The sequence below is a fragment of the Bos indicus x Bos taurus genome, chromosome 4, assembly GCF_003369695.1.
Source record: "Bos indicus x Bos taurus breed Angus x Brahman F1 hybrid chromosome 4, Bos_hybrid_MaternalHap_v2.0, whole genome shotgun sequence".
Classification (NCBI taxonomy): domain Eukaryota; kingdom Metazoa; phylum Chordata; class Mammalia; order Artiodactyla; family Bovidae; genus Bos; species Bos indicus x Bos taurus.
Window position 1 is genome coordinate 21,027,922 of NC_040079.1, and position 26,727 is coordinate 21,054,648.

Genomic DNA, 26,727 nt, shown 5'->3' on the forward strand with positions numbered 1-26,727 from the left:
TATTAAATGAACTCCTCAGCATTGTATTCTTTTTGATGCTTTCTAAATAGAATTGTTTTCTTAATTTCACTTATAGGGTGTTCACTGCTAGTATACAGAAATACAATTGATTTTTTTAACAGATTTATTGCGATCTAATTCACATACCATACACTTCACCCATTATTACAATTCTGCATGTTTTTTATCTTGCAACCTTGCCAAACTCTTTTATTAGCTTCAGTAGGTTTTGTATGTGCATATGTGTATGTATATGTGTGTGCATGTATTCCTTAGGATTTTCTATACATAAGATCATGTGTACTGCAAATAGAGGTAGTTTTACTTCTTTGCAGTCTGGATGCCTTGTATTTATTCTTCTTTCCAGATTGTCATGCCTAAACCTCCATTATGTTGAATAGAAATATTGAGAGCAGACACCCGTATCGTGGTCCTGATCTTGGGGTGAAAGCATTCAGTCTTGTACCATCATCTATGACATTAGCTGTGGGATTTTCATAGATGGCCTTTATCAGGTTGAGGAACATCCCATCTACTTCTAGTCTGGTGAGTGTCTTTTTTTTAAAAAAAAAAACATCATGGAAGATGTTGGCTTTTGCCAGACATTATCTCTGCATTTACTGAGATGATTGTGTGCATTTTGTTCTCTATCCTATTAATATGTATATTGTTTAATTTTTTTAAAAACTTTTTATTGGGTAGCTCAGTGGTAAAGAATCCATCTGCCAGAATGGATAAGAAAGCTGTGGTACATATACACAATGGAATATTACTCAGCTATCAAAAAGAACACAGTTTAATCAGTTCTAATGAGGTGGATGAAACTGGAGCCTATTACAGTGAAGTAAGTCAGAAAGAAAAACACCAATACAGTGTATTAATGTATATATATGGCATTTACAAAGATGGTAATGATGACCCTATATGCAAGACAGCAAAAGAACAGACTTTTGGACTCTGTGGGAGAAGGCCAAGGTGGGATGATTTGAAAGAATAGCATTAAAACAGGTGTATTACCATATGTGAAATAGATCACCAGTCCAAGTTCAATTCATCCAACAGGGCACTCAAAGCTGGTGCTCTGGGACAACCCTGAGGGATGGGATGGGGAGAGAGGTGGGAGGGGGGTTCAGGATGCGGGACACACGTACACCCATGGCTGATTCATGTCAGTGTATGGCAAAAACTACTACAATATTGTAATTAGCCTCCAATTAAAAAAAAAAAGTATCCGTCTGCCAAGCAGGAGATGCAGATTCAGTTCCTGGGTTAGGAAAATCCCCTGTAGAAGGAAATGGCAACCCATTCCAGTATTCATGTCTGGGAAATCCCATGGACAAAGGAACCTGGTGGGCTATAGTCCACAGGGTTGCAGAGTTGGACACAACTTAGTGACTAAACAACAACAGCAAAAGTTGATTTACAATGTTGTATTGGTTTCTGCTTTACAGCAAAGTGAATCAATTATACATATATCCACTCTTTCTTAAGATTCTGTTGCCATATAGGTCATTACAGACTGCTAAGTAGAGTTCCCTGTGCTATACAGTAGGTTTTTATTAGTTATTTATTTCATATATAGTAGTGTGTATACGTCAATCCCAATCTCCCAGTTTATCCCTTTCCCCTTCCCCCCTTGGTAAGCCTAAGTGTGTTTTCTACATCTGTGACTCTTATTTCTGTTTTATAAATAGTTTCACTTGTACCATTTTTTAAAAAAGATTCCACATATAAGCGATATTGGGGCTTCCCAGGTGGCACAATTGGAAAAGAACCCACCTGCAATTGCAGGAGGTGAATGTTTGATCCTTGGGTTGGGAAGATCCCCTGGAATAGAAAATGGCCACCCACTTGAGTATTCTTGCCTGGAAAATCCCATGGGCAGAGCCTGGTGGGCTACAATCCACGGCATTGCAAAGAGTCAGACACAACTGAGCAACTAAGCACACGCACACTCTCACACACACACATGTGCACACATAAACACAAGCAATATCATATGATATTTGCCTTTCTCAGTCTGACCCACTTCACTCAGTATGCCAATCTCTAGGTCCATCTGTGTCCCCGCAAATGGCATTATTTTGTTCTTTTTATGGCCAATATTCTATTGTATATATGTACCACATCTTCTTTATCTGTTCCTCAATTGATGGCCATTTAGGTTGCTTCAATGTCCTGGCTATTGTAAACAGTGCTGCAGTGAACAGGGGTGCGTGTATCCTTTCAAATTATGGCTCTCTCTGGATATATGCCCAGGAGTGAGATTGCTGGATCATATGGTAGCTCTGTTTTTAGTTTTTAAAGTTACCTCTGTACTGTTAAGCATAGTGACTGTACCATTTACTCCCACTAACAGTGTAGGAGGGTTCCCTTTTCTCAACACCCTCTGCAGCATTTGTAGATTTTTTTGATGATGGGTATTCTAACCAGTGGCAGGCGGTACCTCACTGTAGTGTTGATTTGCATTTCTCTATTAGTGATGTTGAGCCTCGTTTCATGTGCCTCTTGGCCATCTGTATGTCTTATGAATGTCTGTTTAGATCTTCCACCCATTTTCTGATTGGGTGTTTTGTTTTGTTTTTTTTTTATGTTGAGCTACATGAGTTGTTTGTATACTTTGGAGATTAATCCCTTGTTGATGGCTTTGTTTGCAAATATTTTCTCCCATTCTGTGTGTTTTTGTTTTGTTTTGTTTTTAATGGCTTCCTTTGCTGTGCAAAAGCTTTTAAGTTTGATAAGGTCCCATTTGTTTATTTTTGTTTTTATTTTCATTACTCTCAGAGGTGGATAATTTTCGTTATGTTAAACCAGCCTTGCTTTTCCAGAATAAATCCTACCTGGTCACTATAAACTTTTTTATATGTTGCTGGACTCAGTTTGCTAGAATTTGGTCCTACTATTTTGTCTTAATTTTTAATAGATACAAAGGTAAAGAAGAAATGCTATTTATTTATTAGGCCCCTGGAACCCTAACAATTACCTTTTCAGAGAAACTTTCTCTGATGCTCCCTCATCCCCAGACAACTCCTGTATAATAGCACAGTAAGTAGCATTTATCCCATTATGTTTCTGTTGTCTCTCTACGTGTTTGTCAAACTCTCTTTGCTTCTTGAGAGCAAACTATATACTGTAACCCAGTCTCTAGCACAGTCATTGACCAGTAGAACTTGAGACCTCTGCAAAGCAGATAATCACCAGAGTCTTAAAGAAACATGAACAAAGAGGAAAAGGAGATTATGTAATAAAGGATGATTATAAAAGAGAGTGACTAAGACACAGGAGAATAGTATCAGGAAAATTTTACTTAGCTATTCAGAATGAAAATATATCAACAGATGTTCAGATTTCTGCTGGGGTTATTTTAAAATACTCATGGAAGACAAAGAGCAGACTCCCTCAGCTCCTCTGCTGCACCTGTCTTTTCTATCAAGTAGAATTTCTTCTGATCAGACAGGGGGAGAATAAACATTAGTACTCATCTTCAGTCCCAGACATGTTACATCTCAAGTATGAAAATAATTTGCATATAAATAAGATCACAAAACTGTTGACACTAACCTTTTAAGAATTCAAGGAAGTGAGTCTCCTCTTGCTGCTAAATGCCTAAAGACTCCATCCATCATCCATCACAATCATGTTCATTTAAGGATCAGTTCCTTCAAGAAAACATTCCCTGGGATTTCCAGGCTGGATTACACCCCGCTCTTTGAGGACATAATTCATGCATATCACTCATTCTATTTTACTTTTACTTTAATGAACTGTATATGTGTCTTGTTACACTGTCTTAAATAATAAGCAGCTCATCTTGTTGGAGAGGGAGGGAGAATTATGTTTCAGCCAGAGAAGACAACGTGAGCAACGGCAAGGAGGTGAGAAGACTAATGTATTTTGAGGCTACAAAAAGATCACCATTGCTGAAGTGTAAAGGAAAGGCAGAGGATGGCAAGAGGTAAAACTGGAGAGGCAGTCAGGGGCCTGTTCACTGGAAGTATTGTACATGAAAGCCACTCAGGATGAATGAGGGTTGGATGGGCCAGTTGGTGCTTGGCCTCCCTCCGATTCTCACTATAGCTCCCAGTGTGGTGAGTTTAAGTGTGGTCTGCAGATCACGAACATCAGAATCATCTGTGGTACCTTATTAAAAATGCGGATTTGGGAGTCAACAACAAATGCCAGCTCAGAAGTCAAAGCTGGGATTATCATAAGCTCCCCAGAGAATTCTAAAATTTTAAAACCGCATGTTCCATAAGACAGCTGGCCCATAATCTTCACAATGCCAGTGCTGAGTGAAAGGGAAGAACTGAGTACATGCTCCAAATTAAAAGAGAATCAAGGGATATGGCAATTAAATGCAGTCCATGAAACTGAATCAGGGAGCAGTTTTGCTCTAATGGACATTGGTACATTTGGCAAAACTTAACTACAGTATGATACAAAATAGTATTGTATCAAAGTTGAATTTCCTTAAGAGACTATTCTTGTTCTTGGAAAATAAATGCTGAAGTTCTTTAGCAATAAAGAAGCATGATATTTATAAAAAAAATGGATTTGGGGGAAATATAGCTAGATAGGTAGATAGATCTTTGTACTTTTTGAAATTATTTAAAAATTAAAAGTTAAGAAAATTGAAAGAGAAAGCCTAGAACAAATTTAAATCTCAGGACTGTGTCAACTTCAACCACTGTTAGAAAACTGGGAATTACTGACATGCTTTATTTTGGACAGAGGTATTAATCGGATTTCTGTTTTTGATAGATTACTTTTATGGTAGTATGAAAGGTAGAATTAGGATGATAGTACTGGCTTAGGTCTTTGTGGTTCAGTAGGTAAACAATGCAGGAGACCCGCGTTCAATCCCTGGGTTGGGAAGCTCCCCTGGAGGAGGGCATGGCAATTCACTCCAATATTCCTGCCTGGAGAATTCCATGGACAGAGAAGCGTGGTTGGTTACAGCCCATGGGGGTCACATAAAGTCAGACATGACTGAAGCAACTTAACACACACACACACAGATGGCAAGGAAACCACTTAGAAACTAAAGTGTTTCTGATAAATATGTGATGAGTCTGAAAAGAATGATGGTAGTTAAGATGAAGATAAAAGGGATTATGAGGTAAAATCAACTGGATTCAGTGGCTCTCTAGATATGAGTGGTGGAAGTTAAAGAAGGAAAAAAGGTAACTTATCAGGTTTCTAGTTTGGTAGTTACTTAGATAGTACTTGCTACCAAAGATATAGTGAATACCGAGGAACAGCATGCAGTGTGGAATTAGATGAATTAGAATTTGGCTGTGAGGGACATTTATGTGAAGATACACAGCAGATAGATATGAGAGGCTGAAGCTTTGACAAGAGGTCAGATATATGTATAGATATGTGAGTGTGTATAAGGTATATACATGTGTGTGGTACAACAATGTGACATAATTAAGAATGAGTTCATAAAAGGCTGAACCAAAGAAGACTTAGTTTAACAAGAATAAATTTAAGACTCCTACACCAGACCAAAACTGAAGTCAGAGAATGGAGGAAACGTAGTGGCAGTATCAAAATAAAACTTTATAGGTTTGAGTGTTTGTAAATCTAGTATGTCAGTATTTTAGGATAATTTTCAAAAGAACATATGTAATCTTAGACTGCATTAATGTGGATCTGGTATCTAGAAAGAAGCAAATGAGAAAGATAATTTATTGTATATTGTTAGGCATCCATATCCATGGGTTCCACATCTGCATTCAACCAACTGTGCATCAAAATAGTAGGACAAAAATTTCAAGAAGTTCTCAAAAGCGAAACCTGAATTTGCTGTGCCCTGGCAACTGTTTACATAGCATTTACACTGTATTTATTACTTGTCAAGTGTCCTGGTACCAGTCTGAGTATTACTTTGAAATGTATGTGCAGAAAAAGAATACGAATACTACATGTTTATATATAAAAGAATTTGAATCTCAGCTTTATATAATAATAAAAAGTAATTGTTAACTCCTTGGTGAGACAGATAAGTGTTTTATTCTCAGACAAACTATGACTCAGCTGCTAAGTCTATTTCTCTAATTTTAACAACAGAAACTGCAGTAGTTTACAGAAATGTCTCATGGGGGACAGAGCTTGTTTTTACAACATTTTAAACTCAGAATTGGAGAAGGCAATGGCACCCCACTCCGGTACTCTTGCCTGGAAAATCTCATGGACGGAGGAGCCTGGAAGGCTGCAGTCCATGGGGTCGTTGAGGGTTGGACACGACTGAATGACTTCACTTTCACTTTCCACTTTCATGCACTGGAGAAGGAAATGGCAACCCACTCCAGTGTTTTTGCCCGGAGAATCCCAGGGACGGGGGAGCCTGGTGGGCTGCCGTCTATGGGGTCACACAGAGTCGGACACGACTGCAGTGACTTAGTAGTAGTAAGTATTATATTAATCTAGAGATACTGCAGGATATGCATGGGTTATATGCAAATATGCCATTTTATATAAGGGATGCATCCTCAGATTTTGGTCTGTGAGGTTCCTGGAACCAGTTCCCCCTCAGATACCAAGGAATGACTGTCCTAGTTAGATGACATCTGCAATACTGTGTTCAGTTTCCTTCAAGCTTAAATAGTGACAGAAAAGAGTAAAATATGATAGTAAAGGGACTTGAATCATATTATGGATGGCTGAAAGAAATGAAAGTTTCAGGTAAATAAATAATAGCTTTAAAAAATATTTATGATCTGTCATGTGGAAGAGGCATTACATTTGTTCTTATTGCAAGGAGGATTAGGGAAAATGAGTTGGTCAGAAATGTTTACCTTTAAAGTTTCCTTTTTTTTTTTTTGCTCTGTGTTGTTAAAGAGGTGAGTTAAAATTTACAGGGACATGTGCTTTAAACTCAACATAAAAGAGCATTGCTCTCAAGCAGTGGAATGAATTGACTGCAATTTGGTAAACTGCTTGTCACCAAGTGTTGTCAGTCAAAGGCTGGATGTGCTTGGGTCCTGTCATCTGTAGGAGGTGAGAGTAGGGAACTCTTAAGGCTCCTCTCTGCTTTAAGATTCAGTGAGATGGGAATGAAAAGATTAGACAATGAGATGAGTGATCTGTTTTGTTTTGTTTTGTTTTGATTTGGTAAAATTACCAGAAATCAAATTGACATATAAGGAAGTTCTACTGTCTTCTATATATTTCTAGAGTTAGAAAAATCAAAATTTGAGGTACAGAATTTCTGGGAAGGTGAACTGTTCTTTGGCAATCCAATTTGAAGATAATCTTCTAGTTTCTTATGTGTAAATCGTGACCAGATACATATTATTAAATAGCCCACATTCAGATGATAGGTGACCACTCATTACTGTCTATATTCCCATCTTACAAACCTTGATTAGGGAGCTGTCTTCTGAAATAATCAAATATACAGTCATCTGATATAGAAGGCCTTGTATCTAGAAAAGATTGTAAAAGTCCATTAGCAGCAAGAAAACAGCTCATTGACTCTTTTACATTTCTTATTTTTATCTTTTTATAAATAAAAATGCTAGATGCTAGCAAATAATGTGCAAATAGTAGTTTAGCTCAATGAAATTAATACAAACAGTTCTCAAATCTTATGAATTTTGTTGCATTTTTGCTATTTATAGGTAAGGTCTAAAAAATGTTCATACTCTTTGGGTCAGCAGTTCCTTTCTAGGAATCTATTACAGATAAATAATTAATCACAAATAGTGAGTTAAAAAGTCTTCATTGTTTACGATAGAAAAAAACGTGAACAAAATAAAATTTTAACAATGGAGTGCATCTAAATAAATTAAGGTTCACTAATACAATGGAATACTTTGCCACCATTTAACATTGAGAGAAGTTAATAATATACTGTGATTTTAAATGCAAACATTTAAATCTTGCAAAAAAACCTTGAAGATTTATTTGTCTGTGTGATTAACATGGACTGTACATGTATAGAAAAAATGTCTAAAATAAATATTCTAAAATATGTTCTTTATTTTTAAATTTTGACATTAAATTTAACAGAAGAATATATAAAAGTTACATATTAAAAGTGACAGATTTTCTTGGCTTATCACCACAAGAAAGAATTCAAAGTATAATGAAGTAACCATCTTAATTATAATAAAATTCCCTCTTAGGTGTGGTTTTTATTTCCATTTCTATTTTTAATTAGCCTACTGCATCGCAGTGGGAGATACTAAGAGACAGCACTGGAGTGCTGCAGTCCATGGGGTTGCAGAGTTGGACAAGACTTAGCGACTGAATAATAACAACAATTGCATCATAAACTAAATGGATTTATGTACATTTATACTGGGCTGTGCTTCGTTGCTCAGTCATTTGCAACCACATGGATTGTAGCCTGCCGGGCTCCTCTGTCCGTGGGGATTCTGCAGGCAAGAATACTGGAGTGGGTTGCCATGCCCTCCTCCAGAGGATCTTCCCAATCCAGGGATTGAACCCTGGTCTCTTGCATTATAGGCAGATTCTTTACTGTCTGAGCCACCAAGGAAGCATGTACATTTATATATACTTTTAATCATTACCTGAGATCCTTTTTGAAAATAAGTGTGGTATAAATATATTAAAAATATATATATACATAAAATTAAAGAATTATTTTAGATAAAATTAAAATGCTTAAATTACATGAATATTTTTCAAAGGACCTCAAGTAAAGATAATGAGATAAAAATTAAGAAAAAAATACCAGAATATATATTTCTGAATCTCTAACATTTCTGGTATTTTTTCTCTTAGAGATTTATATTTATATTTATATTTATATCAGACTTAGCAGATTCTCACAGAAGCAAATGAGTAGTCCAAAATTTAATTTCTCTCTTGGCCCATCCTTTATTAATTTATGAAACAAAAGGACCATGATGTTTTTTAAACATAAAATCCCTATATTCTGTTTGGGGAAAAACCTTTCAAATGAGGGATATCTCTCAACCCTCAGTGTGCTTCCTGGACAGCCTGTCCAGACTGTAGACACTGCACCTGTTAACACTGCACTTAACTTGTTTGTTTGTTTGTCTCCCCCTATTAAATGATGAGTTCCTAAGCGGTAAGAAATATAGTACAATATATTCTTAATAACCCTAGCACAAAGCACAGTGATAACCTCCAAGTTGTAGTACAAAAAAGTGTTGAGGAGTTAATCGTTTATCAAAGGGTAAAAGCAGAACATTACCTGTCACATCAGAATCTGATTCTTTGTGTCTTTGAACTAAATGTCCTTTATCACAAACCTAATGGAACATAGAACCAGAAGGAAAACAGTACTGTATTATAAACATGAAAATGAGATACATCTTCTACGACTTATGGTAATTTTCAACATTTCTCATTTTATCCTCATAGATTTAGAATGGACAAAAATAATCTTTTAAATCAGTACCTTCTAACATCTTTCACAACACTACTTTTCTTCTCCACCGATGACAGAAGAAAATGTTAAATACTGTATTTCGGCATTAAAGGGAGTTAAAATTTTTTTTACTTCATATAGAACTTATTTATGATGAGAAAGAGACAAAAAGTGTATGCTTTATAATTTCATTTACTTAAGATTAAAGGAAGAGAAGTACAAAATGAATGAAAATATATAAAATTGTATGAAAAAGTATAAGCAATTGCAAAACTGTGTTTATATAGGAAAGCTGAAAAAATAATTTCTCATAGCTTGTAAAAAAACGTTTAGAGTAAGAAGACCATACGCATGACACTGCTGTCTGTCTGTCATGAAAGGAGATACCTTGCCGTCTGACCCAGCTGGACTAAAAGAGACACAAAACACTGTGGAATTGTGACTGCTCGTCTTGAGTAGTGTACACAAATCACGTGAGTGTGAAAACATTCTGAAAGTCTCTTAGTCATGTCCAGCTCTTTTCGACCCCATGGGCTATACAGTCCATGGAATTCTCCAGGCCAGAATACTGGAGCAGGTCCCTTTCCCTTCTCCAGGGGATCTTCCAGACCCAGGTCTGGATCAAACCCTGGTCTCCCACATTGCAGGCGGATTCTTTACTAGCTGAGCCACCAGGCAAGCTGAAAACGTTTTAGATACTCCCAAACTATTTCAAAATTCTCCAAGCCAGGCTTCAACAATACGTGAACTGTGAACTTCCAGATGTTCAAGCTGGTTTTAGAAAAGGCAGAGGAAACAGAGATCAAATTGCCAACATCGACTGGATCATCGAAAAAGCAAGAGAGTTCCAGAAAAACATCTATTTCTGCTTTCTTGACTATGCCAAAGCTTTTGACTGTGTGGATCACAATAAACTGTGGAAAATTCTGAAAGAGATGGGAATACCAGACCACCTGACCTGCCTCTTGAGAAATCCGTATGCAGGTCAGGAAGCAACAGTTAGAACTGGACATGGAACAACAGACTGGTTCCAAATAGGAAAAGGAGTACGTCATGGCTGTATATTGTCACCCTACTTATTTAACTTATATGTAGTGTACATCATGAGAAACGCTGGGCTGGATGAAGCACAATCTGGACTGCCGGGACAAATATCAATAACCTCAGATATGCAGATGACACCACCCTTATGGCAGAAAGTGAAAAAGAACTAAAGAGCCTCTTGATGAAAGTGAAAAAGTTGGCTTAAAGCTCAATATTCAGAAAACGAAGATCATGGCATCCAGTTCTATCACTTCATAGCAAATAGGGAAACAGTGTCAGCCTTTATTTTTCTGGGCTCCAAAATCACTGCAGATGGTGACTGCAGCCATGAAATTAAAAGATGCTTACTCCTTGGATGGAAAGTTATGACCAACCTAGGCTGCATATTAAAAAGCAGAGATATTACTTTGCCAACAAAGGTTCATCTAGTCAAGGCTATGATTTTTCCAGTAGTCATGTATGGATATGAGAGTTGGATTATAAAGAAAGCTTCTTTTTAGATAAAATTGAATGGCAGTACCACCCCCCCCCCCACAAAAAAAGATATAATCAGCATGAAAATGGGAGGTGGGAGGAAATTGTAAAAATCAAAACTTGATTATTGAAGGGAGAGAGATAAGGGAGTATTCTAGAAAAAATTATGCAAAGTTAAAAGTACCAATATTACATAATCATTATAAAGAATTTAGAGAGACAAATGGTGAAACTAGGCTGAAGAAAATTCACTTGTAATAAGACTTGATTTGATGAATTCACTGTAATTTTTAGCTCTCCTCCTTTGATTGAAATATGACTGTGAACCATGATAAAACTATTATCTTCATCTCATAGAAAATCACCAGGCCAAGACACTATAAAACTCCTAGAGGAAAACATAGGCAGAACACTCTCCGACATAAATCACAGCAGGATCCTCTATGACCCACCTCCCAGAATATTGGAAATAAAAGCAAAAATAAACAAATGAGACCTAATTAAAATTAAAAGCTTTTGCACAACAAAGGAAACTATAAGGAAGGTGAAAAGACAACCTTCAGAATGGGAGAAAATAATAGCAAATGAAGCAACTGACAAAGAATTAATCTCAAAAATATACAAGCAACTCCTGCAGCTCAATTCCAGAAAAATAAATGACCCAATCAAAAAATGGGCTAAAGAACTAAACAGACATTTCTCCAAAGAAGACATACACATGGCTAACAAAAACATGAAAAGATGCTCAACATCACTATTAGAGAAATACAAATCAAAACCACAATGAGGTACCATTTTACGCCAGTCAGAATGGCTGCTATCCAAAAGTCTACAAGCAATAAATGCTAGAGAGGGTGTGGAGAAAAGGGAACCGTCTTACACTGTTGGTGGGAATGCAAACTAGTACAGCCACTATGGAGAACAGTGTGGAGATTCCTTAAAAAACTGGAAATAGAACGGCCATATGACTCAGCAATCCCACTGCTGGGCATACACACTGAGGACACCAGAAATGAAAGAGACACGTGTACCCCAATGCTCACTGCAGCACTGTTTATAATAGCCAGGACATGGAAGCAACCTAGATGTCCATCAGCAGACGAATGGATAAGAAAGCTGTGGTACATATACACAATGGAATATTACTCAGCCATTAAAAAGAATACATTTGAATCAGTTCTAATGAGGTGGATGAAACTGGAGCCTATTATACAGAGTGAAGTAAGCCAGAAAGAAAAACACCAATACAGTATGCTGCTGCTGCTAAGTCGCTTCAGTAGTGTCCAACTTTGTGCGACCCCATAGACGGCAGCCCACCAGGCTCCCCCGTACCTGGGATTCTCCAGGCAAGAACACTGGAGTGGGTTGCCATTTCCTTCTCCAATGCATGAAAGTGAAAACTGAAAGTGAAGTCTCTCAGTCATGTCTGACTCCTAGCGACCCCATGGACTGCAGCCTACCAGGCTCCTCCGTCCATGGGATTTTCCAGGCAAGAGTACTGGAGTGCGGTGCCATTGCCTTCTCCGCCAATACAGTATACCAACACATATATATGGAATTTAGAAAGATGGTAATGATAACCCTGTATCTGAGACAGCAAAAGAGACACAGATGTATAGAACAGTCTTTTGGACTCTGTGGGAGAGGGCGAGGCAGGAATGGTTTGGGAGAATGGCATTGAAACATGTATATTATCATATGTGAAATGGATCGCCAGTCCAGGTTTGATGCATGATACAGGGTGCTAGGGGCTGGTGCACTGGGATGACCCAGAGGGATGGAATGGGGAGGGAGGTGGGAGGGGGGGTTCAGGATGGGAAACACATGTACACCCATGGCAGATTCATGTCAATGTATGGCAAAACCAATACAATATTGTAAAGTAATTAGCCTCCAAAAAAAATAAATAAGAAAATCACCAAGCCAGTGTCCTTATGGTTGGTTGGTTTAGCTGCCAAGTCATGTCCGACTATTGCGACCCCATGGACTGTAGCCTGCCAGGCTCCTCTGTCCATGGGATTCTCCAGGCAAGAATACTGGAGTGGGTTGCCATTTCCTCCTCCAGGGGATCTTCCCAACCCAGGAATCAAACGTGGGTCTCCTGCATTGCAGGCAGATTCTTTACCAACTGAGCTACAATCAACTCTTAGTGTCCTTTATGAATGTGATCTATAAATTCTCGTTTTTTGTTTTTAAATATTTATTTTTAATTGGAGGATAATTGCTTTACAATATTGTGTTGGTTTCTACCATAATGATCTATAAATTCTAATCACAGTAATCTACAAGTATTTGTTTTTGCTTAAAGTCTGCAAGATTAATTACTCAAAGTATCCTGGTAGGGAATAAAGGTTACTAAAATAGTTTAATACTTTTTAAGGGATACATTGATATCTTATAAGCAATCATTTAAGAAATAGTTGAAGAGCATGAGCTTAATATGACCTCAGGCATTAAACTCAGTTAAGATGATAATGTTCACTCTTTTTACCAAATATTATTTAAAAATGAGAAAAAAAGTTCAAAAGTTCTTGGAAAAGTAGATTCTGTTAATCCACATTTGGCAGATGGCAGTGTATTTGCTGCTGTATCTGCTGAATGAACTTGTCACGGCTAACCTTAGATTTCCCACTGGATTACTATTATTAACACCAAAAATATTTGAGTAGAAATCTTCTAACCTGAGGCTGGTATTCAGGTTGACTTCTGGGCTCTCTGCAGGTAATAGATGCTTTATGGACTGACCGATGGGATCCAAAGAGGATTTTTTTCTGGATCTCATCGACTTGGGATGTTGTCCTTCATCCGTGTTTGTCAGGCTTATTTCCTAATTAGACAGTTCTTTTGATCTCTGGGTAGGGTACTAATCCTTCCTCTACCCCTTCCATCCCTGACCACACTCTCTGGGAGGGCAGTGGTTTTGGCAGAAATCTCTCTGACTCCTTCCCTGACTATACCCAGCTGTTAAATTCTGCTAATTTCTGGCTGGTAGGTCTATTGCTTTAGCAATGCCTCGGGGGTATAAATTGCTCTACAGGCTAATTCAATCAAATCTGCGTTCCTTTGAAGGGATAATTTGCCAGGTCAGGGTTTCAGATTTATACTGACCCTGCCTTAGACTCCTCCTACCTGTTCCCCTGCCCCCAGTTCTGTGAACTAGCCAGCCTATACCTTTGGCCCATATCTCCAAAGAATCTACCAATCTAACTCAAATCGCCTTTCTCTATATTTCAATTTTTGAGAATGCTGTTAATTAAGCTTGAATTTCTCCAGGATCTGTTGCAAATTAAGTCTTTTACTTTGGGAAGACATTAGGAGCTGTGTTGTATCTGGTCTGCTGTGTCATCTAACATCTCTGTTGCCTTACTGACCTTCTGTCTAGAAGTTCTGTCCACTGATGTCAGTAACAGTCTCCTACTATTATTGTATTCTTGTAGGTCTTTCCCTTTATGTCTGCTGGTACCTGTTTTATGTATTTAGGTGATCCTGTATTGAGTACATTTGTGTTAACAAGTGTAGTATCTTCTGCTTGTATTGTTCCTTTTATCATTATATAATGTCCTTTGTTTTTCCTTATGGCCTTTGTTTTAAAGTCTGTTTCATCTGATACAAGTATTGCTAGCCCTGCTTTCTTATTGTTTCCATTTGGATGAAATGCCTTTTTCCATCCCCTCACTTTTAATCTTTATCTTTTCCCCTAAAGTGAGTCTCTTGTAGGTGGCATATTTTTTATTCAATCTGCCACTCTGTCTTTTGATTACAGAATTTAGTCCACTGACATTTAAAGAAATCATTAATAAAGTATGTACTTACTGCCATTTTAAACATTTGTTTTCCAGTTTTGGTAGTTATTTCTTCTTTTTGTTTCCCCTTTTGTGGTTTGATGGCTTTCTTCTGTATTATGCTCGAGTTCCTTTCTTTTTGGTTTTTGAGAATCTATTGTACCTTTTTGATGTGTGGTTACCTTGGTTTTCAAGTGTTAACCCATAACTATATCTTACGTGTTCTAAATGAATAGTCATACAAGTTCAAACACATTCTAAAAGATCTACATTTTTATATTCTCCTCCTCTACATTTTGTGATTTTGGTTTATTTTACATTTTGATGCTTATCCTTTTACTATTAATTGTAATTATAGTTGCTTTTACAATTTGTTTTTGGATTGCTTTAATCTATGTACTAACTTCAGAGAAGGCAATGGCACCCCACTCCAGTACTCTTGCCTGGAAAATCCCATGGACAGAGGAGCCTGGTAGGCTGTAGTCCATGGGGTCGCAAAGAGTCAGACACGACTAAGCGACTTCACTTTCACTTTTCACTTTCATGCATTGGAGAAGGAAATAGCAACCCACTCCAGTGTTCTTGCCTGGAGAATCCCAGGGACGGGGGAGCCTGGTGGGCTGCCATCTCTGGGGCTGCACAGAGTCGGACACGACTGAAGAGACTTAGCAGCAGCAGCAGCAGCATGTACTAACTTACTGCTACTAAGCTGCTTTAGTCGTGTCCGACTCTTTGCGACCCCATGGACTACAGCCTACCAGGCTCCTCTGTCCATGGGATTTTCCAGGCAAGAGTACTGGAGTGGGGTGCCATTGCCTTCTCCGATGGACTGAAGTGATGTTCAGTCTTTTTATATATTTGCCTTTCCTGTTGTTATTCCCCTTTCCTATAGATACTTGCTTCTTTTCTATATACAGAAGATCTCTCAATATCTCTTTTAGGTTAGGCTTAGCATTGCTGTACTCTTAGTTTTTGCTTATCTGAGAAATTCTTTCTCCATCTATTCTAAATGATACTCTTGCTGGGTGGAGTATCCCAGGTTGCAGAGTTTTCTCTTTCAGGACTTTGACTATATCATGCCACTTACTTCTGACCTGCACAGCTTTTGCAGAGAAATCAACCTTATAGGGGTTTCCTTGCAAGTGACTGTTTTTCTCTTCTTGCCTCGAGAATCCTCTTTAACTTTTGCCATTTTAACTGTGTCTTGGTTTGGGTCTGCTTATCTTCTATGGGACTCTCTATGCTTCCTATACCTGGATATCTGTTTCCTCTTTTAGATTCTAGGAAATTTTCAGCCATAATTTCTTTAAAAACAGTTTTGATCCTCTTTTCTCTCTATTCTCCTTCTGGTACCAAAATTATGCATAGGCTGGCATTCTTTATGGGGCTTCCCTGGTGGCTAAGACTGTAAAAAATCTGCCTGCAATTAAGAAGATATGGGTTTGATCCCTGGGTCGAGAATATGCCCTAGAGAAGGGAATGGCTACCCACTCCAGTATTCTTGCCTGAAGAGTTCCATGGACAGAGGAGCCTGGTCAGCTACAGTCCATGTGATCACAAAGAGTTAGACACGACTGAGCAAGGCACTCTATAATATCCAACAGCTCTTGTATATGGCTTTCATTCCCCCCCACCCCCCAATTTGGCTTTCTGTCTGCTGTTCTGATTGGGTGATTTCCATTATTCTGTCTTCCAGATCACCTGGGTTCAGTAAGGCTCTGCTGCCCTTAACTATGTGCTCTGTCTCAGAGGAGGTGAGTGCTGAAGCAAGTGGGGCCCACGTGGTCACAGTGAACCTGTGCCAGTGAAGTCGCCTGCAGTTCTGCCCAGAGGCAGCCCGAGGTCGTGTCCCTTCTCCGTTGTGTTTGTCCCAGACTAGTTCTAGGCTGGGGCTGAGAGGTTGGGGTGCTGTAGCTGCAGGAATGGAGGTCCCTATGCTGCCACCTGGGGCCCTGGCTGCCTCTGTGGGAGTGCCCCCCAGGGCTTCTCTGCCCCACATCCAGCTCCAAGCTGGGGTGTGAGGTGGGGAGGACCAGGGAAAGGAGCCGCTCTGTATTCCTCCTCAAGGATGTCTGGTAGAGACATGCGGTTCTGGATGCCACTTGGTGTGCATGCCAACAAAGTCTGTTGCCACAGTACCCGTGCCCCACATGCAGGTGCTGACAGCTTGTGCTCCACTGTGCATGCAGCTTCGGTTGTACAATATAAGAGGTCTTCTGCCCGGTTCCCGTCGGTTTTCTGTGAGAACTGTTCCACAGGTGGTTGTATTTTTGATGTGTTTGTGAAGAGAGATGAGCTCCACATCCTTCTACTCTGCCATCTTGCTGCACTTATGCAAAATTTCTAATAGGAGTGTCACGCTGAGAGTGGGGACAGTGGCACTTTTCTTTCAGTGGTACCCCACTTTCAAAGCTAAGATGTCGGTGGGAAGAGGGCAGTAGTCTCAGGTCTTCTCTATGTGCTTCTTCCAGTGTGGAACTAACACTTTACTAACCAAGATAGGGCCAGTTAGGACCAAAGTATTTTCAGTGATGTAGCATCCAAACTAGAGCCTTATTTTCAAGAACGGGGTCTGGATAGATAGAAAGAAGGGAGTCCCCCACCTCTTGGCTGCACTTACCTGGAACTTAGCTTTAGCAATAGGTAGCTGGAGACAGAGTAAGAAATTCAAGTGCCCTGCCCCTACTGGTATATGATAGCCCTTTGTCTGGTATCTGGGGGGAGAGGGGACCCTGTGTCCTCCACTGCAGAGTATCAGTGAGCTGGGGCCAGCGGGTGTGCAGAGTCTTGATTCAAATACCACAGGTTCTGGGGGGTTTTTTGTTGTTGTTATTTTTTGTTTTTATCATAGTTTAGATTTTCCTGAGTAGATGTTTTTTTCATTTGCTGTATGCCCCAGGACCATTTCCAGAAACTTTAAATTAAAAAAAAATAATAATTTTCACCAATTTTTGCTGGTGAAAGGGTTTCAGAGCTCCTCCTGCTGTCATGATGAAAGGCAATCTCAGCACCACCTGTTTTATACTCTTGTATTCCCCATTAAGTTTTCTAAGTTTTATCTCTTCTTGCTATCCTGAATGCCTCTTTGTAAGAGACCTTAAATAGTTTTCTGAGTAAGGTAATTATAAGTGAAATTTAAATATAGAACCTTAATAAGACCCATCTCTCACCTGCCAAGACTCTTTTGTATTTTTATAAATAGTAAGTAATATGAGCAAAATTTTAATCATTAAGTTTTCCTGGGGAAAAATCATTAAGCTTTCCTGGGTGTAAGAGGAAATAACTTGCCATTCTCTTGTTTTTTCCAAACAGCCATTAGCAAACATATCAATGAATATTTACCTCTTGTTCTTCTTCTCTGATGTTTTGATGTCTTTCTATGGTAGAGTTTCTTTCCTTCTTTGTTTTTAGTTGTTTTTTCTTGGTTTTTATCTAGGTAAGAGATTCATATTTAATCAATGTATCAAAGATAGTATGTATGCAGATATAAAACTATTTTGAGACTTCTAGGAAGGTGAAGTACTGTTTCTTTTCTCTCCTTTCCACTAAGTACAACTAAAACCCCAGGCTGTTATATACAAAGTAAACACAAGAGGCTCTGAAAGGAGAAGAGGAGGCAGACGATGAGGGATTTCAGGAGCAGAAGGGCTGCCTGATGGTGAGTAGTTCTGTGTGTTTTCTTTTTGCCTCATCTATCCCAGCCTTAGAGCTGGAGAAGCCAGAAACCCAGAAGTGCCAATGAGTGAAGATAAAATGCCTGAACACTTCCCAAATTTGATCAAAGATGTGAAGGTAACTATCAAAGAATCTCAGTCAACTTCAAGTAAGATAAAATGCCCACACTAAGTCACATAAACTTTGAAAGCAGTAAGACTGAAGCAAACTGTTACCTGCAAGGGATCCTCAATAAGATCATTGCCAATTTCTCAGAAACTTTGGAAGCCAGAAGACAATGCAGAATTTAAAGGAAAAAACAAAACAAAACAAAAAAAACCCCAGCAGAATGGTCCTTCAAAATTTAGGGAGAAATTAAGACATTTCCAGATAAACAAAAGCTGAGGGAGTTTGTGACCACTTGACATGCCTTGAAAGAAATGCTCAAGGGATTTCTGCAAGGTTAAATGAAAGGGCACTAGGTAGTAACTTGAAGCTGTAGAGAAAAATAGAGGTCTAAATGAAGGTAATAAATACATGGGAAATTATGAACGTTAGTATTATTGTAATAATGATTTGAAACAGATCTGTCATCTACATGAAAAAAAGTGTTAGTTGCTCAGTTGTGTCCAACTCTTTGGGACTCCATGGACAGTAGGCCACCAGGCTCTGTCCATGGGCTTCTCCAGGCAAGAACACTGGAGTGGGTTGCCATGCCCTCCTCCAGGGAATCTTCCCAATCCAGAGATTGAACCCAGGTCTCCTGCATTGCAGGCAGATTTTTTTACCATTTGAGCTAGCTGGGAAGCCCCACATGATTAAGTCTACATGATTAAAGAGGAAAAAAAAGTAAAGAAAAAAAAAAAGCATTTTATTGGTCTAAAAGCTAATACTACTATTACTTTAGCCTATAAAATTTTAAGTCGCTCAGTTGTGTCTGATCTTTGCGATTCCAAGGACTATAGCCCACCAGGCTCCTTTGTCCATGGAATTTTCAGGCACGAATACTGCAGTGGGTTGCCATTTCCTTCTCCAGGGGATCTTCCCGACTCAGGGATTGAACCTGGGTGTCCCACATTGTGGGCAGATTCTTTATTGTCTGAGCCACCAGGGAAGCCCTGTAACCCCAAACCTTATTTGTTACGTAATTTAGGAGACTAATACACTTAAAGAAATATTAGTTTATGTTTTTGGGCACACAATGTATAACTATGTAATTCTGTGACATATACAACTGAAAGCGTGGGGGTACAGCTATAAAGGAACAGTTTTTGTATGTTTTGAAGTTAAGTTGGTATAAATTCAAATTAGACTGTTATAACTTTAGGATAGTAAATGTAATCCCCATGGTGAAAGCAAAGAAATGATTTATAAAATATACACAAAAGGAAATAAGAAAGGAACTGAAACATTTCACCACAAAAAATCAACTAAGCACAAAAGAAGACAGTAATGCAGGAAAAGGAGGGACAAAAATACTATAAGACATATTGAAAACAGCACAAGGACAGAAGTCAGTCTCTTTATCAGGAATTATTTCCACTGGATTAATGGATTAAATGGATATTAATGGATAATAATATGGATATTATTAATGGATAATACATGGATATTATTAATGGATAAATGGATTAAACTCTCCAATCAAAACAGAGTGATTGGGAGAATGGATAAAAACACATGATCCAACTATATGCAGTCTTAAAAGACTCAGAAAGATCCAAACAAAGAAACTGGTTGAAAGTGAAAGGAAAGAGATATCCTATGCAAACAGCAACCCACAGAGGCAGAGGTGGCTCTATTAGACAAAGACAGACTAAATTTTAAAACATTACTGGAAACTACTTTTAAAAGGACATTATAGGTTAATAAAAAATTCAATACAACAATAATATATAACAATTATAAACATTTACATACCTAATGATCATCAAAATATATGAAGCAAAATAGAACCAAAGGGAGAAACAGTTCTACAATAATAGTTCAGTTCAGTTCAGTTCAGTTGCTCAGTCGTGTCCGACTCTGCGACCCCATGAATCGCAGCACGCCAGGCCTCCCTGTCCATCACCAACTCCCGGAGTTCACTCAGACTCACGTCCATCGAGTCAGTGATGCCATCCAGCCATCTCATCCTCTGTCGTCCCCTTCTCCTCCTGCCCCCAATCCCTCCCAGCATCAGTCTTTTGCAATGAGTCAACTCTTCGTCTTCAATACCCTACTTACAATAATATGGAACCAATCAGAAGGTTGTAAAGAAAAAGGATTTAACACAGTAAATCATCTAAACTTAACAGACATACACAGAAGACTGTACCCAACAACAGAGTATACATTTCTCCTCAGATGCATATAGGACATTTTCCAGGATAGAACAGATGTTAGGCCACCAGTTGAGTTGTAATACATTTTAATAGATAGTATACAAAGTATCTCCCTCTGACCACAATGGGATGAAGTTAGAAATAAATAACAGAAGAAAATCTAAAATATTCAAACACTTGTGGAAATTATACACACACTTAAAAAAAAAATGGATCAAAGAAGTCACAAGGGAAATTAGAAAATACAGAGTTGAATAAAAATGAAAACACAACAGAGTGAAATTTATGGGACACAGCATAAGTGGAACTGAGGAGGAAATTTATATCCATAATCACATTAAAAAACAAATTCACAGATGGCAGAAGGAAGTAATAAAGATTAGAGCAGAGATAAATAAATGAAATAGAAAAACTGAAGAAAATGAATCAAAAGGTCAACAAGGTTGACAAATCTTTAGCTAAATGGACTAAGGAAAAAAAAGACAAATTACTAAAATCAGAAATGAAAGTGAGGATATTAGTATCAATTCTATACAAATATAAAGGGTTATAACAAAGTCTTGTGAACAAGTGTATGCCAACAAGTTGGATAACCAAGATGAAATGGATAAATTCCTAGAAACACAGAACTTACCAAGAGCATCTCATGAAGAAATAGAAAATATGAATAGACAAGTAACTAGGTTAAGGAGATTGAAATCAGTAATCAAAATTCTCCCAACTAACAATAAAGCCCCGATGGTTTGTTGGGTGAATTCCACCAAATATTTAAAGAACAACTAATGCTGATCTTTCTCAAACATTTCTAAAAAATTTTGAAGAGGAAGGAACATTTTGTAATTTATAAGGCCAGAGTTACCCTGATACCAAAGCTATACAAAGACACTACAAACAAGAAAAGGAAGCTATATAGACCAGTATCCCTTATGAACACGCTCAACATCACTAATAATTAGGGAAATGCAAATCAAAGCCACAGTGAGGTGGTATCTCACACCTATTAGAATGGCCAATATTAAAAAACAAACAAACCAGAAAATAACGAGTGCTTGCAAGCATGTAGGTACAGTAGAGCCTGCATGCACTGTTGGTGGGAATGTAAAATGGTATAACTGCTGTGAAAAACAGTATGGAGGTTCCTCAAAAAATTGAAAGTAGAATCACCGTAGGATCCAGTAGTTTCCTTTTGGGGTACACACCCAAAAGAGTGAAGAGCAGCAGCATCTTGAGGAGATGTGTGATCATATTCACAACAGCTAGAATGTGGAAGCAACCTTAAGTTTCCACTGAGAGATGAGTTAGCAAAATTCAGTGTAAACATACAATAGAATATTATTTAGCCTTATAAAGGAAAGAAATTCTGAAATATGCTACAATATAGATGAACCTTGAGGACATCATGCTCGATGAAATAAGCCAGTCACAAAAAGACAAACATTGTGCAATTCCACTTATATGAGGTACTTAGCACGGCAAAATCCATGAAGAAAGAAGAGTACACAGTGGTTTCCAAGAGACATGGGAGCAGAGAATGGGGAGTTATTAAGGCTGTAGAGTTTGCTTTTCAAGATGATAAGAGTTATGGGATGGTGGTGATGGTTGTACAACAGTGTGAATGTACTTGTACCAATGAATTATACAGTTAAAAAGGTGTTAAGATGGTAAATGTTATGTGTAATTTTACTACAATAAAAAAATCAATCTCTATATTTTTGAGGGGCTACTGGAAAAGAGGGTATATACCAGACTTAGAATTGTGAGAATGAGAGGCTAGAATTCCATTTTGCCTGCAAGAGAGGAGAGTCTGAGAATAGAACCAACCCAGAAGAGGCAGAAATAACATTAAAATGGAGAAAAAATTTTGCATCCTGGTGTATTCTTTGAGCCCCTTATTTAAGCCATGGCTAAAGCCAGCCTTATCCCTAGACTATTTCCCTTACTAAACCGACCAATTCCCCTTTTAGCTAAGCCATCTTTTGGAACAGTTTTTTGTTTCTTTGCAATGGATGGACTTCTGATACACACCCTCAGAATATGATTTAGTAGGTAGAGAAGAAAACAATCTCCATGTCACTAAGTGGAAGCTCCATCTTGTAGCTCAGGCCTGGAATTCTGGAGACCTCTTTCTCTCCTTTGTATTTTTCAAATTTGTACCCAAGCCATCAGCAAATTCTCTAGACCCTGTCAGATGTATCTAACATCTGGTCACGTCTCATCATCTCTACAGCTACCACCTTGGTCCAGCTACCACTTCTTCTTGCCTGGGTAACTGCAATAGCCCCTTAAATGGTTTCCCCTCGTGATTCATCGTTCTGCTCTCAACACAGCAGCCAAAGTGACCTTGCTAATACAAAGCCCATCATGTTACTCCTCTAACCCAAACTCTCCAAACTCAAGAGTAAAAACTGAAGTCCTAAGCCAGGTTTTACATGATCTACTCCACCTGCTCCCCAGTGTCCAACACCTATTTCACGTTCTCTTACTCCTGTTCTCTTTGTTCAATCTTCTCTACCCAGATTAGTATCCTTGGTCTTCCAAAAGATAACAGACATGTTCCTTCCTCATGGCCTTTGCACTTCTAGTACTCCTAGTCTAGGAATAGGTCCCTCCTAGATCATTCCCCAAGTTTTACTCTCCTTACTCCCTTGATGTTAGATTTGGACATAGGAATTTATTTAGCCAGTGGAATGATACACGGGAACTTTAAACATACTTTCATGGTTTGGCATGCCTCCTGAACTCTTGTGATTTACCATGAGAGAAACCATGAGAGAACATGCCCCAGCTGGCTGCTGGTATCTATGGAGAAGGAAGAAATGTAGACCAGACCTGAATCAGCCCACAGTCTGGACATGAGTTCAGTGGATCCCTGGTCAGTCCAATATAGCCATAGATGACCCCCAAGCAGGAAAAAAGATATTTGCTAATATAAGCTATTGACATTCTGAGAATTGTTTTAATGAATAAAATATGAATAGTTTAGACCTGATACCTAAAAGTCGGATGCTGTCCTAATAAAACCTAAACTATGTGGCAATCATTGGCTTGGTGACTAAATAACAGGTGGTTACAGGAAGGCAGAAAACACAAGTTATGTAGAGGTGACACATTTAGTGAAACTGCCTTCTGTGAGAGAAGATGTGCCTAACAAACCTGAGTCACTGGACAAAGAGACTTTGAGGCAGAAAGTTTATAGAGTTATGAGTTGGTGGTTGCTAGCTTCATTTGATAAGGTGCTACAAGAAAGAATTCAGCTCAAAAATACTTGAATAAAAAAATGGAATTGAGAGGGAAAACAGCCCCAAATTCTAGAATTTGTAGGTTGGCTTCAATATAACCTTGAGGCAAAGATCAAATCAACATTAATGGCTTTCACATCTGTGGTAGACAATCTCTAAGATGACCTCTGATGATCCCTGTCTGTTAGCATTCATGCTCTCCTGTGGCCCTAGGTATTGGGCTCAACCTGGTGACTCACTTCTAATGAATGGTATATGGCAAAAGCGATGGAATTCTGCTTCTGGGATGAGGCTACAGGGAGACTGTGCCTCTAGCCTGTGTGCCCTCTTCTGCTGTCTTACTTGCTCGTTCACATGAAAGCCAGATACATGTTGTGAGCTGTCATACAAGAAGCACACATGGTAAGGAACCAAGGGAGACTTCAGCCCTCAGCCAACAAGGAACTGAGTCCCTCAGCTCAGCAGCCTGTGAGGAGCTGAATCTTATCGCCAACCATGTAAGTGAACTCGAGAAATGGATCCTTCCTCAGTCAAGTCTTCATGATTCCACAGCCTTACCAATACCTGCATTGCAGTCTTTTCAGAGAACTTAGGAACCCAGATAAGTCACTCCTGGATTCTGATCCACAGAGACTGTGTGATAATAAATGTTTATCATTTTAAGTTGCAGAGGTTTGGGGTAATTAGTTACTCAGCAAGAGGAAATGAATACAATATCTGTCTTGGTCCATTCACCTGCTCTAACAAAACAGTTACCACAGACTGGGTGTCTAATAAAAAAAGAAATTTATTTCTCATATTTCTGAGGCTGGAAGGTTGAGATGAGGATGTGGTATGGTCAGGTGAGAGCTTCTTTTTGGTTTGTGGACTCTCTGTTGCATCCTAACAAGGCAGAAGGGGCTAGGGATCTCTCTGGGTCCTCTTTTACAAGGTGCTAATCCCATTCAGATGGCTCGGCCCTCATGACATAATCACCCCCCAAAGGCCCCACCTTCTAGTACCATAATACTGGGCATTATAATGTCAACATATGACTTCTGGGAGACAGAAGTATCCAGACCATTCCACCACTAAACCTCCCACATTGACATCCTTCTCAAAAGCAAACTTCATTCATTCCATCCCAACAACCCCTAATGTCTTAACTCATTCCAGTATCAACTCGAAACTCCAAAGTCCTAGCTAAATATCATCTAAATCAGATATGGATGAAACTCAAAATACGATTCATCCTAAGGTAGATTTCCTGTCCAGTTGTGAAACTATGACCAAGTTATGTGCTTCCAAAGTACCACCGAGGGACAGGCATAGGATAGACATTCCCATTGTAAAAGGGAGAAAAAGCAAAGAAGGATGAGGTGATGGGTCCCAGGCAAGCACAAAACCTAGTAAAGCAGATTCAGTGAGATCATCATGGTCATGAATAATCCTCGTGCCTCCGTGATCTGCCTTCTGGACCCACTGGGGTGGCAGTATCATCCAGCAGCTTGGCAGGCTGCCACTCATACCTGGCTCTCTGTCAGTATTCTGTCCACACCACAGTGCACAGCTCCAGACAGCCCACCTCCATGGCCTTCGACAGAAGCCATCTGCCCTGTTAACACCTAGGCGTTAGCGTCCCTGATGATCTCTTAGTCCCTTTGGGGCTTTTAAAAATTTATCTTGCTGACACAAACAGATGGAAAAATACACTGTGTTCTGGGATTAGAAGAATTACTATTGTTAAAATGACCATAACTATCCATGGTAACCTACAGATTCAATGCAATCACTATCAAAATACCAATGGCACTTTTCACAGAACTAGAATAATTTAAAAATCTGTATGCAAACACGGAAGACCCTGAATAGCCAAAACAATCTTGAGAAAGAGGAACAGAGCTGAAGGAATCATGCTCCCTGACTTCAGACTGTACTACAAAGCTTTAGTAACCAAAATATGGTACTAGCACAAAAATAAATACAAAGACCAATGGAACAAAATAGAGAGCCCAGAAATAAACCCACACATGTATGGTCAACTAATCTACAACAAAGGAGGCAAGAATATGCAATGGAAAAAAGAGTCTCTTCAGAAGGCAGGGGTGGGAAAACTGGACAGCTACACGTGAAAGAATGAAATCAGAACATTCGCTAATACCACATACAAAAATACACAAAAAATGGATTACAGACCTAAATGTAAGACCAGAAACCATAAAACTCCAAGAGGAAGGCACAGGCAGGACAGTCTGACATAAACTGTACCAATATTTTTTATATCTATCTCCTAAAGCAAAGGAAATAATAATAAATGGGATCTAATTAAAATCATTTGCACAGCAAAGGAAAGCAAAAACCAAATGAAAAGACAACCACCTACTGAGTGGGAGAAAATATTTTACAAATGATGTAATTGATAAGGGTTAATATTCAACATATATAAACTGCCATATAACTCAACATCAAAACAACAACCCAATTTAAAAAATGTGCAGAAGAACTGAATAAACATTTTTCTAAAGAGAAAATGCAGATGGCCAACAAGCACATGAAAAGATGCTCAACACAGCTAATCATCAGGGAAACCACGATGAAATATCAACCTCACACCTGTCAGAATGGCTATCATCAAAAACACAAATGACAAGTGGTGGCGAGATTGTGGAGAAAAGGGAACTCTCAAGCACTACTGGCAGGAATGTAAATTTGTGCATCCGCTACAGAAAACAGTATGGAGGTTTCTCAAAAACAGAACTACCACATGACCCAGCAGCTTCACTCCTGGGTATATATCCGGAAAAAAAAAAAAGAGCACTCGTTTGAAAAGATAACAATCCTTCCAATGTTCACAGCAACAT

General features: G+C 38.7%; 1 protein-coding gene and 1 long non-coding RNA gene across 5 annotated transcripts in view; one reads left to right on the forward strand and one right to left on the reverse strand.

Moving 5' to 3' along the window:
• On the forward strand, window positions 1–25,125 carry LOC113891185. Of its 2 annotated transcripts, XR_003510685.1 has the most exons (4): window positions 1–546; window positions 16,367–16,424; window positions 18,221–18,328; window positions 24,101–25,125. It is a non-coding gene; the product is annotated as an uncharacterized LOC113891185 (long non-coding RNA). The 2 variants fall into 2 exon arrangements; XR_003510684.1 differs by having other exon boundaries at window positions 16,367–18,328.
• The window catches only part of LOC113891181 (cytosolic carboxypeptidase 3), an 84,142-nt gene that overhangs the window by 10,110 nt on the left and 47,305 nt on the right, over window positions 1–26,727 (reverse strand). The window contains exons 10-12 of one of the 3 annotated variants that reach the window (XM_027538930.1): window positions 18,013–18,102; window positions 9,194–9,251; window positions 7,368–7,433 (exon numbers count right to left, since the gene is read on the reverse strand). In XM_027538930.1, coding sequence (XP_027394731.1) covers window positions 7,368–7,433; window positions 9,194–9,251; window positions 18,013–18,102 — 214 coding nt within the window. Of the gene's footprint in view, window positions 1–6,349; window positions 7,434–9,193; window positions 9,252–18,012; window positions 18,103–26,727 lie in introns of those variants that run through there. The other 2 variants (XM_027538931.1, XM_027538929.1) reach the window with 2 other exon arrangements.